This window comes from Thamnophis sirtalis, unplaced genomic scaffold (assembly GCF_051295495.1).
Source record: "Thamnophis sirtalis isolate CommonGarterSnake01/CBP01778 unplaced genomic scaffold, rThaSir2_p1.2 scaffold_4, whole genome shotgun sequence".
Lineage (NCBI taxonomy): Eukaryota > Metazoa > Chordata > Lepidosauria > Squamata > Natricidae > Thamnophis > Thamnophis sirtalis.
In genome coordinates this window covers 110,468,014-110,489,385 of record NW_028261384.1, presented here as the reverse complement: position 1 = coordinate 110,489,385, position 21,372 = coordinate 110,468,014, and the positions used below count along the sequence as shown (strand labels likewise).

Here is a 21,372-nt window from a genome sequence, read left to right as displayed (position 1 = left end):
AAAGCCCTGCCGCTATGTCCAAAAGCCTGGCCACTATGTCCAATATAAAAAGCCATGGCAACTATTTAAATCACTTAAGATTTGCAGATGCTGTTCTCTTCTCCTGGAAAAGCTACAAAGACACATACAAAAGCTGCATGAAGCAGGATGACCATTTTGTTTAAAAATAAACCTGAAAAAAACTAGATTATGTTTAATATATTCACTAAAGAAAAAAAATATCTGGAGAAGAATTAGACATAATAGACCACTACATATATCTTGGCCAACAGATCTTAATGGAAGATGATACAATAAAAGAAATTGAACAGAATATTAAACGTAGTTGGCAGACATTCACCAAGCACAGCATAATTTTCAGGAAAAATCTCCCTCTATACCTGAAGAAATCAGTGTGTGGTATCTGCTCTAACAAATGCCAATGAAACACTAACCTCACAAGTGATTCAAAAAGTCATGGAAAGACACATTTTTGATATTATAATAGAAGTTTGAAAGGCCTATTCATGGATTAGAGAACAAATGAAAGTATACAATATCATCAAGAGAGTAAAAAAGTTGAAATGGAAATGGTCTGGTCACATAGCAAAAAGAAATGATGGCAGGTGGACCAAGGCAGTTACAAAATAGATTCCACTTGATAAAAAACATCCATGAAGGAGACCTAAAACAAGATGGATCAATAACATCAAAAGTTTTACAGGCGCAATTGGCAAAAGAAAGCTTAGGACTGAATAGGTTGGAAACATGTGGAAGAGTCCTTCATCCTGCAATGGATAGATAATGAATAAAGGGATGATGATGATGATGATGATGATGATGATGAGGAGGAGGAGGAGGAGGAGGAGGAGGAGGAGGAGGAGGAGGAGGAGGAGGAGGAGGAAAAAGAGGAAGAGGAGGAGGACGACGGTGGCGATGATACAGGTATACAGGTTACTACGGTATTATAAGTAGCCTCTAGCCAACACAGAATGTCAAACAGAATAGCAATTTTACATGATTTTTCATTAACAATTATATTTATTTATAATAATAGAAGAATTGATCATATTATGAATATTCCATTGCTATCAGTATCCTCATATACCTATGTCCTTATTTTTGTTCTGTTATTTCATCCAGTCCATATAGTTCATATCTATGGGACCATCCTGTATTGCAATTCAGATTGATTGGTAGTTTCCCAGCATAGTTTACTTTGGTGGTTTTATTCCATTCACTCTTTTCTCTGTCATGATTTTATGTTGTGCTACATCTTTTTAAAATTCCCTTGATACATGGGTTATTTGAAAAATAAAAAACTTTCAGCATACATGGGCAATGGATCAGTGTCCTTTGCTTGAAGTTACTGCTGTATATGAATTAATTATACAATGCAGTAGCCTTTCACAGTCTACTGCTTTCCAAATCTATAAATGAGTTCTTGAAGTTTCAGTTCCAACATTTTGAAACATATTGCCTTTGGGGTATTATCAAAGGGAAATGTATATTTCTAGAGGGCTTAAACAATAGGAGGAGTTTTTTGTATAATGATCATGGAAGATGAATGGTTTCATCTTATTTGGGATTCTTCAACATATATAGTTGCTGTTCCTGCAGATTCCAATCCTTTATGAGGAAATGAACTCATAGACCTTCACATTGCATACTATACTCAATGTGTTAACTTGAGGAACTACTCTCATCACATTGCAGAAAGTTAGAAATAGCATCTATCGGAATGGTAGATATAGTGCATCTTCCTTTGAGATCACAGAGAGGTGAGTTTCATCTTTGATAACCATGAATTTATACTGATAATTGCTAAAATGATTTTCTTGCTTTGTAAGTTGGAACCATTCTTCAATAGTACTGAAATTAATTGAGCACAATTCAATTTCAATAAGATATCTTAAAAGGATTTAAAGTAGGATCTGGAATACAAATACTATTATTGATTTATAAATCAATAATTGCAGTCCTTTAGTCTTCTAGTTGGATTATAATAGAACTATAATCAGAAAATAATTTAGTTTCCCATAGTCATGTACTTTTGGAGTACTCAGATTAAATTTACAAAGATGTAATAATTTTCTGTCAAATGTTGCAGCACATATTTCATCTCTTTGAAAAGTATGGATAAAAATACATTGTTCTTACTTTACTGGAAAAATGCATGTGTCATCTTGTAATTAATGTGTAAGTGATATACTATATTTTTGTATGGAATAATCTCTTGCTACATTTCTTCTTTTCCTTGTATAATATCGCTGGAATATTTCTTAAATCCTTAAAATACTACAGGTATTTTGCAGATTTATTAAATAATCTCTTCATCATGTTTTGAATTATCATGATATATCTATTAGAAAAATATCCCTACCATACTAATTCCACCTGGTTTGATGTGTATAACATTTTGATGAGTGTAGTAATAGTGATTAGTATAGAAACAGCATCATTACTATTTCTTTAAGAAAACTTTTAATTCTTCCATTGACAAACAGATTATTTTTAAGCAGCTGACATATTTTAAACAAATTTAGCTACCTTATAAGAGGTTTGCAAAATATATTTAATCATAATTCATTACTGATATATTTTTAAAGTGATACACCTCACAGACTGCTCTAATATCAAATTGCTCTAATACATACTGGGATATGATTTAGAAAATACTTCAAATACAAAATTAAGTAGGTGCTTGATTACTAATTTCTGTGAGAAATTTGAAAAAGTCAGATAAATGAAAATGTTATTTTTCATTAATAGACCAAGATAATAAAAGTAATCAAGCTTTAAGAAATTAAAACAAATATATCTTTGGAGGTAGAAATTTCTGTCAAAGTCATTCTTACACATTTTTTTTGCAAGACTAATTGGATCATTTAAATGTCATTAAATCCAATAATATATAAATTAATCTGGTTTACATGATACATCACCATATTTGAGATCTAATATCATATCTAAATCCAATTAATCATAATTTTAACCAATGCTTCCAAAAAACCTACATTAAAAAAGAATAATTAATACTTTATTATAATAAGAGAAACCTTGTGGAAAGATGGGCTCCAAGCAAATGCAATAAATAAGGAAATTAAAGACAAATAAAGGGGCTGCCACAACACTGGAATTGAACAATTCTAGTTTCAGTGTCCCTTCTTCTAGTTTGTGGATATTGAAATATTGAAAAGGGCGTGTGAACAAAGAACAGCTCTTTCCCACTACATCTCAAATGTATTGACCTTTTTCACAATATTTAATAATACATGAAGCCATTTACCTTTAAAAAGCAATAGTTATAACAATTTATTTCATGAACATTACCAATAATCCAAACACTCTTAGACTTGATTTATCAAAGTATCATGGTAGGCAAAATTACAATTTAATTATTCAAGTAATAGAAAATACTCTAATTTCAAGTCCAGGAAAGGATTTCTGATCAAGAGCAACCATATTACCCTAGATGCTCCACAGAGTGACTCAATAAAAATACTTTTGTTTCTTTTATTCTCTTTTATAAGTATTAGAATAACTTGACTTTGACATTGAAAAGCTAAGGAAGTTTGAACATAGTATAAATTATTTTTTAAACTCCCCAAAACTAATGTAATTCAAATTATAGTCATAGTTAAAATTATATTTCAAAAAGTTTCATTTTGTTTCTTCCCAGGGACAGAAAATATCTCATGAAGCAATGAGCAATCAAACAGTCTTTGGATTTCTCCTTCTTGAATTTACAACAAATTCAGAATTTCAGATATTGCATTTTGTTATGTTCCTGATACTATACTTGGGAATAGTTATAGCAAATATTCTCATAATCTCTGCAGTAATTTTTGACAGTCACCTACATCGCCCCATGTACTTCTTTCTGATGAACTTGGCCATACAAGACATTGGTCAAGTTTCAGTCATTATTCCCAAATCTATGATCAATTCTCTCAAAAATACTAGATACATTTCTTATTCTGGATGTGTTGCTCAGGTTTTTTTCCTTATCTTTTTCATGGGGTCTGATTTTTCTCTTCTCACAGTCATGGCATATGATCGCTATATTGCCATTTGCAAACCTTTACATTATGAGATGGTAATGAGCAGGACAGTCTGCAAACAAATCATTGCTAGCACATGGATAAGTGGGTTTTTTTATGGATTAGTACACACTGCAGGCACATTTGCAAACTTTTTCTGCTCTAATGTTGTCAATCAATTTTTCTGTGAAATACCACATTTGCTTACCCTCTCCTGCTCAGACTGGTATTTTCATGAAATTTTAATTATTTTATTAAGTTGCAGTTTAGCTTTAGCTTGCTTTACTTTTGTCATTCTCTCTTATACAAAGATTTTGATTATAGTATTGAGAATTCCGTCAGTTCATGGGAGGAAAAAAGTGCTCTCAACTTGTCTTCCACACCTCATTGTATTTTCCGTATTTGTGTCAACTACAATGTTTGCTTATTTGAAGCCCAACTCTAACATTGAGTCACATCTGAATTTATTATTTACAATTATATATTCTTTAATGCCTCCCCTACTGAACCCAATAATTTATGGTTTGAGAAACAAAGACATTGGACTGGCCTTAGTAAAACTACTAGGTCTCAAGCCTTCTTCAGAAAAGAAATAATGTCATTTTTCTGTTTAATATGTTGGAGGCACTATTTATTGCCAAGTAAAGGAATTCTCCATATTTTTGCCAATTCTTGTTTAATGTGATGATTTATTTTATATTTTTCTTCAAAGTCATTTAATTTGGAAACTAAAAACAAAATTGAATTTGCAAATTGAAAGTTATTTCAGTCCTGTGTGATTGCAGCAGGAAAATGTATCAGGAATTAATCTGAATCTTTAATATATGTAAATTTGGAAGTACTCTGAGTACTAGTTGATGTTGATGGATGCACTCTTCTAATTGTCTGTTTGTTTAGTCTACATTAGTTGCTATTACTGTTTTTACACTATATGTTTTATTATGACTCCTTGTATTTCTTTTTTTGAGTGGAATGGAGGTCTTCTAGTCCAACTCTTTGCTTAGGTAGGATACCCTATACCATTCCAATCAAATAGTTTACCAATCTCATCTTAAAAATCTCCAGTGAAGGAAGACTCTCAACTTCTGGATGTAAGTTGTTCCATTGATGAATCATTCTCATTGTTAGGAAATTTCTTCTTAGTTCTAAGTTGGATGTCTCCTTAATAAGTTCCTGTCTGTTACTTTTTGTCCTGCTCTCAGGTGCTTTGAAGAATAGATTTATTCTCTCTTCTCAATAACAGTCCCTCTAATATTGGAAGACTGCTATTATATTATCCTTACTCCTTCCCTTTGTTAGAATAAACACACCTAGTTCCTGCAGCTAGAGTCTCAGCATCTTTTTTTTATATTGTGGTGACCAAAACTGGCTGCAATATTCCAAGTGTGATCTTACCAAGGCATTATGAAATGGTAGTGATAGTTCATATGATCTTGATTTTCCCCTCTGTTAATGCAGCCTAGGGCTGCCATTGGGTCATGTGTGTTTTTTTTTTGGGGGGGGGCAGCCATCGCATGCTGCTCATATTTAAGTGGTTGTCTACCAGGATGCCTAGTCCCTCTCACAGTTACTGTTGATGAACTCCATACTGCCTATTCAATAGCTTTGCATTCCTACCTAATTGTAAAACCTTATTTACTCATAACTGAATTGTATTTAATTGGATGTGGCAAGGTGTTCAAACTGTAAAATCCTTCTGGATCTTGAGTCTATCTTCTAAAAATGTTAGCTATTCTCCCCAGGTTGGTGTCATCTGAAAATTTGATGAGTTCCCTATCTAAATTGATTATGAAGATGTATTTAGTATTTTTTTTTTTAGTATTTTATTAAGGATTTATATGCCGCCCTTTTCCCTGAGGGGACTCAGGGCGGCTTACAACAATGAAGGGAAGGGAGTGCAAGACAAGACTTGAAAAAAAAGAATCGTGATTAAAAGAAATTAAACCATAAAAATACAACATTCACTCAACATTCGGGCGGGGTGAGAAATAATCCTATCCCCAGGCCTGACGGGATAGCCAGATCTTGAGGGCTGTGCGGAAGGCCTGGACTGTGGTGAGGGTACGGATCTCCACGGGGAGGTTGTTCCATAATGTCGGAGCTGCAACAGAGAAGGCTCTCCTCCGCGTAGTCGCCAGTCGGCACTGACTGGCGGATGGAATTCGGAGGAGGCCTACTCTGTGCGATCTGATGGGACGCAGGGAGGTGATTGGCAGGAGGCGGTCTCTCAAATAGTCAGATCCACTACCATGGAGCGCTTTATAGGTAGTAAGTAAGACCTTGAAGTGCACCCGACGATCCACAGGTAGCCAGCGCAGCTCACGGAGGATTGGTGTAATATGGGCGAACCGTGGTGCGCCCATAATCACTCGCGCGGCCGCGTTCTGGACTAGCTGAAGTCGCCGGATGCTCTTCAAGGGCAGCCCCATGTAGAGCACATTGCAGTATTCCAGCCTAGAGATCACAAGGGCTCGAGTGACTGTTGTGAGAGCCTCCCGGTTCAGGTAGGGCCGCAACTGGCGCACCAGGCGAACCTGGGCAAATGCCCCCCTGGTCACAGCCGACAAGTGGTGGTCAAAACTCAGCTGTGGGTCCAGGAGGACTCCCAAGTTGCGGACCCTGTCTGAGGGGAACAGATTTTGCCCCCCCAGCCTGATCGATGGAACGTCAGCCAAATTTTTGGGAGGAAAACACAACAGCCACTCGGTCTTTTCCGGGTTGAGTACCAGTTTGTTAGCTCTCATCCAGTCTTTAACAGCCTCAAGGCCCCGGTTCATCACGTCCACCGCTTCATTGAGTTGGCACGGGGCGGACAGATACAACTGCGTATCGTCCGCATATTGATGGTACTTAATCCCGTGCCTCCGAATGATCTCGCCCAGCGGTTTCATGTATATGTTAAATAGCAGGGGGGACAGAACCGAGCCCTGCGGCACCCCACAGGTTAGGGGCCTCGGGGACGATCTCTCCCTCCCCACTAACACCGACTGCGACCTGTCTGAGAGGTAGGAGGAGAACCACTGTAAAACAGTGCCGCCCACCCCCACCTCCCGCAGTCGTCGCAGAAGGATACCATGGTCGATGGTATCGAAAGCCGCTGAGAGGTCGAGGAGAACCAGGATGGACGCATAGCCTCCATCTCTGGCGCTCCAGAGATCATCGGTCAATGCGACCAAAGCGGTTTCAGTGCTGTAACCGGGCCTGAAGCCAGACTGGAAGGGGTCAAGATAGTTAGCTTCCTCCAAGGTACGCTGAAGCTGTAAGGCCACCACCTTCTCAACAACCTTCCCCAGAGAGGGGAGGTTGGAGACTGGACGATAGTTGTTAAGAATTGCTGGATCCAAGGACGGTTTCTTCAGGAGGGGCCTCACCACCGCCGCCTTAAGCGCGGTGGGGAGGTGTCCCTCCCGAAGAGAGGCGGTGACAACCGCCTGGATCCAGCCTCGTGTCACCTCTCTGCTGTTGGCAGTCAGCCAGGAGGGACACGGGTCCAGTATACAGGTGGAGGAACTCACAGCTCGCATAGCCTTGTCCACATCCCCAGAGGCAACATCCTGAAACTCAACCCAGAGATGATCTACCAAGTTGTTCCCCTGTGTCCCGGCTGGATCTGCGGGGGTGGAGTCCAGTTCCGATCGAAACCGAGCAATTTTGTCCGCCAAGAACTGACTATATTCCTCAGCCTTACCCTGCAGGGGGTTCCCCGTCTCCCTCCTATTTAGGAGGGAGCGGGTTATCCTGAACAGGGCGGCTGGGCGAGACTCGGCGGACGCTACCAAGGAGGCAATATGTGATCTTTTGGCGGTTCTCAATGCCCAAATATACTCCTTGGTGCAAGCTGTCAACAGTGCTCGGTTCGATGCGGACCTATCGGACCTCCACAGGTGCTCTAGGCGTCTCCTCCGGCGCTTTATCTCACGGAGCTCCTCGGTAAACCAAGGGGGTCTCCGCGAGCCGCTGACCCGGAGGGGCCGTAGTGGCGCAATTCGGTCCAGAGACTCTGATGCCGCCGAGTGCCAGGCCGCAGCAATAGTCTCCGCCGAACTGTGGGCGAGAGCATCTGGAATGACCCCAAGCTCCGTCTGGAACCTAACAGGGTCCATCAGTCGCCTGGGGCGGAACCACCTGGTCGGTTCCTCCTCCCCACGGTGGGGGTTTGGCCTCCGGAAGTCTAGCCTCAGTAGGTAGTGGTCTGACCACGACAGGGGAATGGTCTCATTTCCCCTCAGACCAAGATCATAACTCCACTGCTCCGAGAGGAATACGAGGTCGAGTGTATGTCCCGCCAAGTGGGTAGGGCCTCGAATTACCTGGGTCAGGCCCATGGCTGTCATGGAAGCCATGAACTCCTGCGCTCCATCAGAGTGTTCACCGAGCGAAGGCAGATTGAAGTCCCCCAGAACCATTAGTCTAGGGAACTCAATTGCTAGCTCGGCTATTGACTCGAGGAGCGCAGGGAGGGCCGCTGTAACGCAGTTGGGAGGCAGGTACGTTAGCAGCAAACCCGCTTGACCCTTGAGGTCCAACTTCACTAGCAGGGACTCACACCCGGCAAGCTCCGGAGCAGGGATCCTACGAGGAGCTAAAGACTCCCGGACTACAATAGCCACACCGCCACCCCTTCCCTGAGCTCTCGGCTGATGAAGCACCTGAAACCCGTCTGGGCACAGCTCTACGAGGGGGACTCCTCCCTCCGTGCCCAGCCATGTTTCAGTAATACATGCCAGGTCTGCCCTCTCGTCTACAATCAAGTCCCGGACGAGGGGAGCCTTATGAATAACAGACCTGGCATTTAGCGACAGCAGCCTGAGACCAGGGTCCTGATCGCTCACGCCATCTGACCTTGGAGTGGGACTCATAGGGCCGGAAGGAGGGATCTCTGCGATATAGCGAACCCTCCTTCCCCGATAATGGCCAGCCCTAAAGTCCCCGCCATATCTGCCTCTCCCTGTTATGACCGCAATGCTCCGACTCTCTCCCGTGGGCATAATTCCCCCAACCACCCCAATGGCCCCCGCTTGTCCCGCCAGGTCCTCCGAATCAGGCATACTCAGACACTCACACAGACAGTCCCCACAATATAATTAAAACACAAAAAGAATACAGCAATATAGTACTAAAAGTGGGTCTTTCATACTAACTCATTCAATCCCACACACTCAACATACCCGTTTAAAAATTGCGCAACACAGAATTTAAAATTATGAGTTCCAGGAGAGCCAGCCTCCCTTCCTCCAGTTCCAGAAAATTTCGAGGCCAAAGTCCAAGAACCGTATTCTATAAATAGTTGTAAATGTAGATGGAGGGGGGGCAAAGCACAGGCCCCAGGTATCAGCCAGCCAGCTTTGCAGTCTCACACCCTCCACGTCCAGATAAAGCGTGGAATAGTAAACAATAACGGTCCATAGGAAATAAAACAGTAGTATGCAGGGGGGTATCTTATCTTCCCCCTCTCCTGAAGTCCTGGAGCGGCCAGAGTCTATATGTCCAAAGTTTATAAATAACTGGAACCAGTTAGAAGGGGGAAAGGGGGGGTGCCAGCTTCGTGTCCAGTTTGTAAAACGCCAAGTTCCTGTCCCTGAAACTGCCATCCTCTATCACTTCTTTCCCCAAACCAAATGCACCATAAGTATATGTATCATAAGATATCAAGGTGTTAAACAGATGGTCATTGTTCACATTAGATGTTCCAAAGTAGCAATGGTAGCAAGTGGTGGGGAAGAGCAGTTGTTTCGGGCCAATGTCGGTGGTCACAGGCCAGGCAGTAAAGCTCGAATTAAATAAGAACAGATAGGCAGGCAAGCATGGCTCCGCAATAGCAGGGCAGACAGGAAAAGAACGAGTTGTCCAAGCCACGGGAGGGATAAAAGGAGAGGCTCCACGGTGAGGGAAGTAGGCACTAAAATACAGGATAGAGGAGGGGCGGGCGTTCAGGCGAGCTATGATAGTGGTGGCAGATTGCCACTTAATTCGCTCGCCCAAGCCACAATAATTTCCTCCTCTTTACCGCAATAGTGATGGTAATGATGGTAATGATCAAGATGGTAGTGGCCAATTTCAAGCTAGTTTCAAGTCCCTCAAGGTCATCGTTCTTTTTCAGATTATAGATGAAAAATCCAGAGTTCCTCTCCCAGTCCCAGCGCTGCTTAGGTCTAAAAACAGCGGGGGGGGGGCAGTCGTAAGAGCAAAAGCTCAGGCAGCCATTGTCTGTCCAGTTCCCGCTGCCACCGTTCCAGGACCAGGGCTCACCAGGGCTCACCAGGGCTCACTCGATAGGGCAGGCGACCACCAGGGGCTTCTAAGGCACCCAGGTAACCAAGATGTTAAACCAAGATGTTAAAGACGCCTACCATCCGCGTCTCGCCGCCGCCGCCGCCCTCACTCGACCTCATGTTCATGAGTATTGAGCGTGAGAGAAAATTTTGAGTTACCCCTGCATGCTGTACTCCATGTAGACTTCCATTGAAGACTACACATTGAGTATAGTTCATTAACCAGTTATAAATTCAATTGATGGTGATGCTGTCTACCCCACATTTTTCCATTAACTAAGAGGTAGGTTGTACTCTACTTTGTCAAAGTTACCTTAAGGTAAGATCGGCAGCCAACAAACAAACAAACAATACTGTGTCAGCAGCATTACATAAGTATCCATTTTGTTGGAAGATGCTATACTTATGATCCCAGCCTGACACTCTTATTTTTCTGATATTCAGGATTGCTTCAATGTATTTGGGCTCATTCATTTAAATCACATTCTTTTGTGTAAAGTTGGATTTTTTTAGTGTAGTGGACCACTTGGTTGGTGTGAGTAATTTTATGATAGATTTCTGTTTCTATTTTGCCATCACTGATGAGGATATTAGGAAAAGTAGAGTATTGTTGGTTTCTTCTTACCTTGTTAATTTCACTCAATTGTACATATTATTACAATGCATATTGTGTGCATTATTGTGATACAAGATAAGATTATTAGAAAACAATCATGCTGTCAAATAGTGAAATTAAAATCCTGATTGATTGCATGAAAATTCTCCCCAGCAATGAGATTTGTGGTTTCTCCCATCTTAATATCTCTTTGTAACTTTGTAACTTGATTCAATGTCTTAACATAATTATTCTGAAATAATATGTATGTCATAATTGTCATAGTGATACCCAGACCTTTTACCTTCTTCTCAATCTTAAAATCATAAAATCCATTTTATTTATCAATTCTGTTTGAACTTCTATGTTCATGTTTTTATTAGTATCTTTGCCTTCTTAACTTTGACACCAGTTAACATACAAAAGTCTTAAAAATTTCAATTTCTTTAAAAGACTTTGAGGTCTCAAAGATGATCGGAATAAATTAATAACTACTGTGAATCAATAAAACAACAAATGGAAAAATGGAAGTACTGCCAAACAACTCTCTTTTATCATGGTGTTGAAGTAGTAATTTATCTTAGTGTCAAATCTGAACTAATATTTTTAACACATTAGACAATTGGCAATTGTTCAGAAATCCCTTATATGAAAATGTAGCCAAATACATTTAGAGTTGAAATTTCTGGTGAATGAAATACTATTCCTTTACCAAGAAAATAACACTGATTTAAACACCAATCATTCTTTTCATCAACATTTTTTCAACTCATTAGTCAACCTAAATTAAATTATTCAAGCTAAGAATATTGTATTATCAGAGCAATCAACTTCTACTAATCTGTTTTGCTCTTCTTCCCACAGAGAGCACAGAATGCCAAATTTTACCTATGACTCTGAGTTCCTGCTTGTGGAATTTTCTCAAGTTCAAGAGTTACAGATCTTACATCTCTTCCTCTTTCTATCAATATACATTATCACATTGCTTGGAAATATTTTCACAATCATTTACATTGCCCTTGACAATCTCCTGCACAAACCATTCTACTTCTTCTTAATGAAATTAGCAATTATTGATGTAACTTCCATTCCATCCATTATACCAAAATCTATGTTGAATTCACCCATGAGCAGACCTTTCATTTTGTATTCTAAATATGTCATTCAGATTTTCTTTTTCTTCAATGAATCTGAGACCTGTCTCTTAACAATAATAGCACATTATCATCATTTTGCTATTTGCAATCTATTATACTCTGGGGCAATAATAAACAGTGGAGTCTATATTAAAATGGTAGCCCTAGTGTGGATAGTTGGCTTTCTTTATGCCCTACTGCACGCAAGCAGTACATTTTCGATAACCTTCTGTTTAAAAAAAATTGACCAATTTTTCTGTGAAATACCTAAGCCACTGAAACTTTCTTGCTCTGACCTATACCTATACCTAGTTGAAGTTGCTCTTCTTGTAATGAGTTCTAGCCTAGGGGTGGGATGCTTTTTGTTTATCTCTACAAGTTATGTACAGATCTTCAGAATTGTACTTCAAATCCCTTCTGTACAAGGGCAGCAAAAGGCCCTCTGCTCCTGCCTCAGACCTCTCACTGTTGTTTCATTGTACATACATTTGAATTGCTTTTTTGTCTATGTTAGATTTCCCAGCAATAATTCATCTTATTTAAACTTAGCTTTTGCCATTATATCTGATTGTTTTTCCTATGATAAAGTCACTCATTTACAAGATTAGAAATAAAGAGTTTCAATTTGTCTCATGTAAGTTCTTAAATTTTAGATTACTATTTAATGCTCTTTCCACATTTGTTCAAAAATTATTGGGAATGTAAAGGTTTTTTTTTCAAAAGAACTCTCAATGCATTATTTGTATTTTAATATGAAATATGTATTTCATATAAAATTATTCAATTATATTTCATTGTTTATTCTATTATATTAAAGGTAGACCATAACCTACTACTAGATAAAATAGAAGAATGTGGGTCAGACAGCATCACCATCAGATGGCTGACCAACCACACTCAATGTGTAGTCCTCAATAGAACTGCATGTACATGGAGGGAAGTATGCAGTGGAGTACCCCAAGGCTCTGTTTTAGGCCTAGTACTCTTCAACATCTTCATCAATAATTTGGATGTGGGAATAAATGGGGAACTCATCAAATTTGCAGATGACACAAAGCTGGCAGGAATAGCCAACACTCCAAAAGATAGGCTTAAGATACAGAAGGATCTTGACAAAGTTGAACATTGGGCACTATCTAATAAAATGAAATTCAATGGTGAAAAGAGTAAGGTTCTACATTTAGGCAAGAAAAACAAAATGTACAGGTACAGTATAGGTGGTACCTTGCTCAACAGTAGTAACTGTGAGAGGGATTTTGGAGTCCTAGTGTACAACCATTTAAATATGAGCCAGCAGTGTGCAGCAGCTGCCAAAAAAGCCAACACAGTTCTAGGCTACATAAACAGAAGGATAGAATCAAGATCACATGAAGTATTAATACCACTTTATAATGCCTTGGTAAGGCCACACTTGGAATATTGCATTCAGTTTTGGTTGCCACAATGTAGAAAAGATGTGGAGACTCTAGAAAGAGTGCAGAGAAGAGCAACAAAGATGATTAGGGGACTGGAGACTAAAACATATGAAGAATGGTTGCAGGAACTGGGTATATATAGTTTAATGAAAAGAAGGATTAGGGGAGACATGATAGCAGTGTTTCATATCTCAGAGGTTTCCACAAAGAAGAGGGAGTCAAACTATTCTCCAAGGCACCCGAGTGTAGAACAAGAAGCAATGGGTGGAAACTAATCAAGGAAAGAAGCAACTTAGAACTGAGGAGAAATTTCCTGACAATTAGAACAATTAATCAGTGGAACAGCTTGTCTCCAGAGGTTGTGAATGCCCCAACACTGGAAGTCTTTAAGAAGATGTTGGATAGCCATTTGTCTGAAAGGGTATAGGGTTTCCTACCCAGGCAGGGAGTTGGACTAGAAGACCTCCAAGGTCCCTTCCAACTCTGATATTGTCAAATAATGCAAATTGTTTGTAGGCATAGCTAGAGTATCCTATTTAATTTGTAAAGTAGAATAAAAGAGAGAGGAGAGGAGAGGAGGGGAGGATGGAAGAATGGAGCATTTGGACCTACTTATAGATATATACTACTTCATAGTGCTTCATAGTACTTTTCACCACCTTCTCTAAGTGGTTTACAGAGTCAGCATATTGCCCCCAGCAATATGCTGGGTCCTCATTTTCACTGAACTCAGAAGAATGGAAGACTGAGTCAGCTTTGAGCCAGCAAGATCGAACTGTTGGTAATTGGCTGAATTAGCCTGCATTACAGCATTCTAATCACTGTGCCTCCATCGTTATTTTTACTATGTTTATTCAAGAGTTGAAAAGTGAACTGAATCTCATCCAATTGCATTGGAAGAGAAGAAGAGAAGGGTTTACCACACTAAGGTAGGGTGGAAATTCTTGGACATTTGCAAAATGACCACAAAAGTCTTTCAGATTGTGGTTACAAAATAGGATAACTCCTGAAACGTTTAAAATATCATAAACTGTCTGTCTTTTCTGGATAATGCCTGGTAAAGTGTTGAACTGACTTACTTTTGAAGACTGGCTCCAATGAACATCTGTTTATTCACTGAAGCACATATCAAAGTGATTTGATGTACAGTGTATCACAGTTTCACTGATAAAAGTGAGTACAAAACTATATATTTCCTCAGACTGAATGTATGATGAAAATGGAATTTGCTTTATGTTTTCCTTCAAAGTCATTAAATTTGGAAAGTAAAGACAATGTCAAATGTTGTCCATATTGAATGATATCTTGTACTGCTTGATTACTGCAGGAAGATACATTAGGAATTAATCTGAAGATTTAATGTTTCTGTTATTAGTTTTGTCAAGAAATTTGATTATTTCTCCCACAATATTTCTATGGATCTGGGACTAAGAATTAAGAACATTCAAACATAAACATGGATGGGGAGTTGACAGGAAGTTCTTCAGCTGAACAGACAGGGGGGGTAGACTCTCAAGAGCATTATATGAAACCTGTCTGACAAACCAATACCAAGATTTTTTTTAATCAGCCCCCCCCAGGAGGGGGAGTGAAGAAGGCAGCCTCTCATCAGACACAGAGAGAGGAAACAGGTCTCTTACATGTCGGAGATTTGTCTTTTAAATCAGAGTTAGGGTGACAGTCTACAATATGGCTGACAAGATGCTGACTTCTTGTCAAAGCAAAAGGAACAGGTGGGTACGGAAGAGGTGAAAGACCGGTAAGAAAATTTATCTAACCCACAGCCATAAATCAAACCTGGAAAAGGCAAAGAAATCTTATAAATAATATTAATGGTCAGATCAGGATTTTTTCAAAAAGAAAGAAAGAAAGAAAGAAAGAAAGAAAGAAAGAAAGAAAGAAAGAAAGAAAGAAAGAAAGAAAGAAAGAAAGAAAGAAAGAAGGGTTGAAACACCAGCCCCCCCAAAAGTTTTTTATATGAAACAATTTTGGACAGAAAGGAGAAAGCAGAGAAATGATAAACCCACTCAAATATAAACTCTAAACTTGGTTTTGGATTTGAAGTAGAAACCAAACACTGAAGTATTTATTCTGTTTAAATTCTTTCCAGCTAGTATATCTTAACTCCAAAAAAAGAAACACTTCTTCTTACTGATAACTGATAACCTAACTTTGCCTGTGTGGGAAGTTTTAATTAGCCAACTGCCATAAATCAGAACTTGGGAAAGTATGAGGCAAAGAGGAATACCTGAATCTGGCTGATCACAAGTTTGTTCCAAGTGATATATTATGAGCAGCTACAAGCGACCTGGCCTGGTAAGGGAAAGAATAATAACAGAATGATAATGAGATCAAAAACTGGGAAATACAAAGTTTTTTTTGTTTTTTTTGTTTTACTTTTTTTCTTTTTTTTCCCGCTCTGCAAAAGATTAAGATGGCCCCAGCTTCTCTTCTGGTTTGAATTTAAGGTGGACCAGAATCTCAAAATAAGATTTGCATAACTAACTGCAATTTTGGAACTGGACATTAAGGTAGAACAAAAGATTAAGATGGCCCCCATAGTTTTTTTCCCACAGCAACTGAAGCAAATAAACTTAAGGTGGAACAGAATTCTGAAATAAGAAATGAATAACAGTATAACTAACTGTAACTTTGGAACTGGACATCATGGAAAATTGGGAATTTGAAGAACTATGTGAAATTATAAAATATATGCACGAAACATTAATATCAATCCCAATTAGAATTCTGAATTGAGAGAAGCAGATTGCTAAAGAAGAACTCAAAGAAGAAGGGGGACGAGACATTGAAGGGGTAGAAATGGAGGGAAATAAAAAGCAGACCCGGCAGTGGTCTAGGGAAAATTGTGAAAAGGAGAGGTATCCCAACAAATTGGGGGGGGGGAGCAGACAAAAGTGGTTTTGGAGATTGTTAGTGGCATAAGGAAAATTGAAGTATGAGATTATGCCCCAACAAAGAGAAATATAAAATATTATTTTGATGGTGACCTCGGGAAAATTGAAAGGAGTGGATGTGTCAAAATAAAGAAATGGGAGAAGACAGGAACAGAGAAGTGGGACAGAAGACTTACCAAGAAAAAAACCCAGATAACAAGAAACTATTATATGAGAAAATATAAAGTTGAGATAAATAAGGGCTTTATTCCTAAATATGATAATAAAATGGAGTTGCTAACTGGTTGAGTATGATAATGGAAAGATAGCTAAATAAAGGTTAAAATATATGAAATATGGATAAATATGAAACTGACATGGGGAGCTTGTAAAGCAGAGGTTTGTGATCCACCTTTTTAACATCATAATTAAATTGAGTTGCGAATTGAGTGAATATGACAATAGAAGGACAATTAAGCATGGGTCATAATATATGAAACATGGACATATGTAGAACTTTTAAGATGATGAATAAAGTGAGAGGTTTACTGCTTGTTATTCTATATAATACATTTAGGGAAGTGTAATGAACATTGAACAGCAAAGATTGCCATCTAGAGACAAATAAGGGTAATCTAATCCAAAGTATGGAAAAATTGAGAGGGAACATAAAATATACCTACAATGGGAAACTATTGATGATAAACTGATAAAAAGAATCACAAATTGGTTGACCAAAATGAGATTGGGGATGGGGCAGCTAAAAGCATAATGACTATACATTTATACTTTTCTGTTATATCATTTGTTTTTACTAAAAAGGAGCAGAAAAATTAAATATGTATATTGAAAAGGAATTATAAATACCATCAACATAAAATGGAGCTCAATCAGAAGCTGAAATACACCAAGTAAATGAGATGAAGAGTGGGAAGTAGAGGAGAAATGTAAGGAAAGAAGAGAGGGATAGGAGAGAGGGAAAGGGGAAGAAGAGGAGGAGAGAAATGAGGAGTGGTAAGGGGACGGAGGAGAAGGAGAGAGAAGGGGAAGTTGTGAAGGGAAGGATGACAGAAGGAAGAAAGGAGGTAGAAAGGGGGAGGAGAGAGGAAGAAAAAAGTGATGGATAAGGTACAAATATGGTATATGGAGAGCAGAAGAGCCAATAATTGTTTTTTGGGGGAGGAGTTGTTGGTAAGATGAATTGATGTAAACATTTAATAATACAATATGATGTTTGTTATGTAATAGTACACATTTGATTATATGTTATGAAAATGAAAAAAAAACTTTAATTAAAATAAACATAAACATGGATGGAATATTTCATTGCTTGACATTTAGGATATCCAATTCCTCTTATTTCTCAAGGATAAGCATAGCCATGCCAATGATCATCAATAAGCTCTAATTAATTTCAGAATTTCATGTGAACAAAGTACAATATATTTTACTATTGCCAACAATAAATACAGTACCATACAATAGGCCATGTCTCATATGAAGGATCTACACTCATCCTATAAACATTTTTTCAATTGAGATCAGTTTAATATATATGTAAAGGAGATATACTAATGAGTGTTTGCTTGGGAAAACATTTCTCATTTTTGAAAGCATAAATAGGATGTTTGATATTGAATTTGGGATAAGTCATTTCTATTCTTCTTTATTTGATCATTTATATTATAGTTTCTTTGACTAGCTTTCATTGAAATGATGTCCCCATATTTTCTGTAATGTACAGTATATAGTATAGAATATAATGTAATGATAGAGATATCAAAGTCTAAAACATACAACGAACATTTGAAAGTAGTTGGCATGGCTAGTCTAATGAAGAGAAGGACATGATAACAATGTTCCAATATTTGAGGGGCTACCACAGAAAGGAGAGGGTCAAGCTATTTTCCAAAGCACCCAAAGACCAAACAAGGAATAATGAATGGAAACTGATCAAGGAGAGATTTAACCTAGAAATAAGGAAAACATTTCTGACAGTGAGAACAATCAACCAATGGAACAGAAGTTGTCTTCAGAGGTTGTGGAAGCTTCATCACTGGAAACTTTCAAAAAGAGACTGGACTGCCCTTTATCAGAAATGGTATAGGGTCTCCTGCTTGGATGAGAGGTTTGACTAAAAGACCTACAATGTCCCTCCCAACTCTGTTAATTTGTTAAACTGTCTCCAAAATCTACTTTGGTTTGTGCTGTTCATGAATCATTAAAAAAAGATCTATATATTAGATTATAGTTATGTTGTGTTGTGTTGTAGTATACATGAGTCTGTCTTGGAAAACAATCCACAAGCTTGAACTGATCCATCTGTAGTGACCAATTCTTACAAGCTGCACTGATTATCAGTTTACTTCCAGGTAAGATTAATGCTGCTAGTCATTAAAGCCTTACATGATATAGGACCTTATATGTGGACTGATATTACATTCAGCTAAGTTGTAATGCTTTTTGCTCTGTGTGTACAACAGTGCAATGCCTTATGGCTAATTCAAGAATCCTGTTGCTTAGGTGTCAACACTGGAAGGAACACTGTAGAAACAAACTGAAATCTCTGAAGCAATGCAGGACCAGAAAATTGCAGTGTGTCCTTGCTTGTGAATGGAATGACATTGCTTATGTGGATTTGGGGTAGGAAGACCAATGCAATGTGAAATATATAAAAACCTACTTTTATTGTTCAGCATTACTCCCCAAAGTTTTCCTGCTTTTCTATGCCTTGTTGAACTTGATATTGCTTTATCATTGTCATTACACAAACAAGATATATGTGAAAAATGAGGAAAGTTTAAAATAAAGAAAGTATACATAAACAATGAGATGGCCTGTGATTTAAGTTTGTGATCTTGGCTTTTTACATGCATGCATGCACGCACGCACGCACGCACGCACACACACACATATACTGGGTAAGGCACATTTATTTGAGAATGAATTCTCAATAACAAATTAAATTTAAAAAGAGGGGACTTAATGTCTCTGGGGTTAAGCCACAGGAGGAAAAAATACTATATTTGCTCATGATTCTACGAACAAAAGCAGACCTATATTTCACTTGAATCACAAACTTGGAACAAGATTCCAAGGCTGGAATCTTGGCGGAGTTCTCCTTGCAGACCTGGCCCACTGGCACTGGGCACATGACTCCATGCACCTCCATATGTCATTTCTCAGATGGGGCCACCAAAATTGACAGGATGCCAGGCGCAACATCCGAACAAACCCCCAATGTCTTGATGCAGACGCGCAAAGAATCTGCGAGAGCACCCGTCGATGGATGTGCCCTGCGGGAACATAGAACCGGTCCTGACACTTCAAAAGATCCCCTTCCAAAGTCCATGGGGACACTGGCCCCACTTCCACCTTTCGTCGCTCCACCCAGTCGTCACCCCGCTGCGTATCCCGTATCAGAGACTGCATGCTCACGGGATGACAAAAGGCAGCGCAGGATGCAACAGGTAGAACAGTCCAAGGTGGAAGCGAGTTCGCAGGGTCAGAGTTCTCTACTTTACTCAGCAGGGCATCCACCCTGGGACTCCACACCCCCCGAACGCATGCTACCTTGTGCAAACGGGGTATCACAGCCGCACAAATGTGCTGGTTGTCCGACATGATAGTGCGTTACTGAGGGACGGCTGCAGTCCATGCAACCCTTCTGTTCTTCTTGGGGCAACTCCCTGCAAGATGTCCAAGATCCCCACAGTAGAAGCACAATCCCTCAGCACATCATTTGTCCATCTCTGTCTGTGACACTCGAGGTTTAACAGCACCCAACTCCATGGGCTCCTCCCAGTCCACTGCAGTCCCTTGCTGAACTGGCATGCTGGTGGTCTCCTGGAATGCACGGCGAGGCCTTCACCTCTCCTTTTATCCCCAGAAGATGCCCCTAACGAGCTCCAGATGCATAGTTAATCTTGCATCCCAAAAAGACTCACAGAAGACTGCTGCTGAGTCACAACAGTAAGCTATACATATGGTGTTCAGCTTATGACCACAACTGAGCTCAAAATGCATGTTGCCCCATTTTACATTTCTCACTACATTTTTAAAGTGAAACACTGCAATTCTTAAATTAATAAATGATTGTTAAGTGAATCTGGTTTCCCCATTGACTTAAAATATTTCACATTTCTTTGGTCTTCCTGTCTCAAGTTCATATAAAGTAAAATATTCCTTTAAAAACAAAGACATTCAATATTATTCTGTTCCTTTATTGCTTCATAACTTCATCATATTTCTATGGTTTGTTTTTTTTTTGTGAGAGGATCCATGTCTTTTTTTTTTACATTCTATTCTATTCCAAACACCTGAAACTAAAGATTGCTGTAGCAGGTATCTAAAGATATGACTAATTGGAGTGGTAAAGAACTGTCTTTGATGGGCAGGATTGCAACAGTCAAGACATATGTATTACCAAAATTTTTGTTTCTGTTTCAAACTGCACCAACTAAATTGGACAATTTTTTTTAAAAATCTTTGGAGACAATAGTGGCTCGATTTATATGGCAAGGCAAGAAAGCACGAATTAAAGCCCAAATATTGCAAAAACGTAGAGAACTGGGAGGCTTCGGAGTACCCAACTGGGAAGTATATTATAATGCAGCAATTATGACATGGGTGAAGGATTGGGTGATGTTGAGTAGAAGGCGCCTATTGGCTATAGAGGGACATGACCTCCCTCAGGGATGGCATGCCTCCCTCTGGCAAGAAAGAGACACCCGCCATAGGTACTTCATGGGACATTATATTCGGAAGATTTTGATGGGGGTCTGGGAAAAGATGAGGAAAAAATACTATCTTAGGGTTCCGTGCTGGTTGGCACCATTAGAGGCCTTAACGCATCCCAGTGTATTTAATTGGACAAGAGACATAACATATAAAGACATCATGACAGAAGATGGCAACATGAAAACAAAGATGGAATTAGAGCAGCAGGGCAGGAATCTGGAATGGTGGGAATATTTACAGCTTAGAAACAGGTTTAAAAGCGATAAGGTATGGTTTGGGATCCACCCAAACCCTCAGG

General features: G+C 39.2%; 1 protein-coding gene across 1 annotated transcript; it reads left to right on the top strand.

Annotated features, from left to right (window-relative positions):
- The first annotated feature begins 3,685 nt into the window (after positions 1–3,685).
- LOC106547074 (olfactory receptor 14A16-like) lies at positions 3,686–4,618 on the top strand. Its single transcript, XM_014064110.2, has one exon. It carries the CDS (start codon positions 3,686–3,688, stop codon positions 4,616–4,618), a length of 933 nt encoding a protein of 310 aa, XP_013919585.2.
- The last annotated feature ends 16,754 nt before the right edge of the window (positions 4,619–21,372 follow it).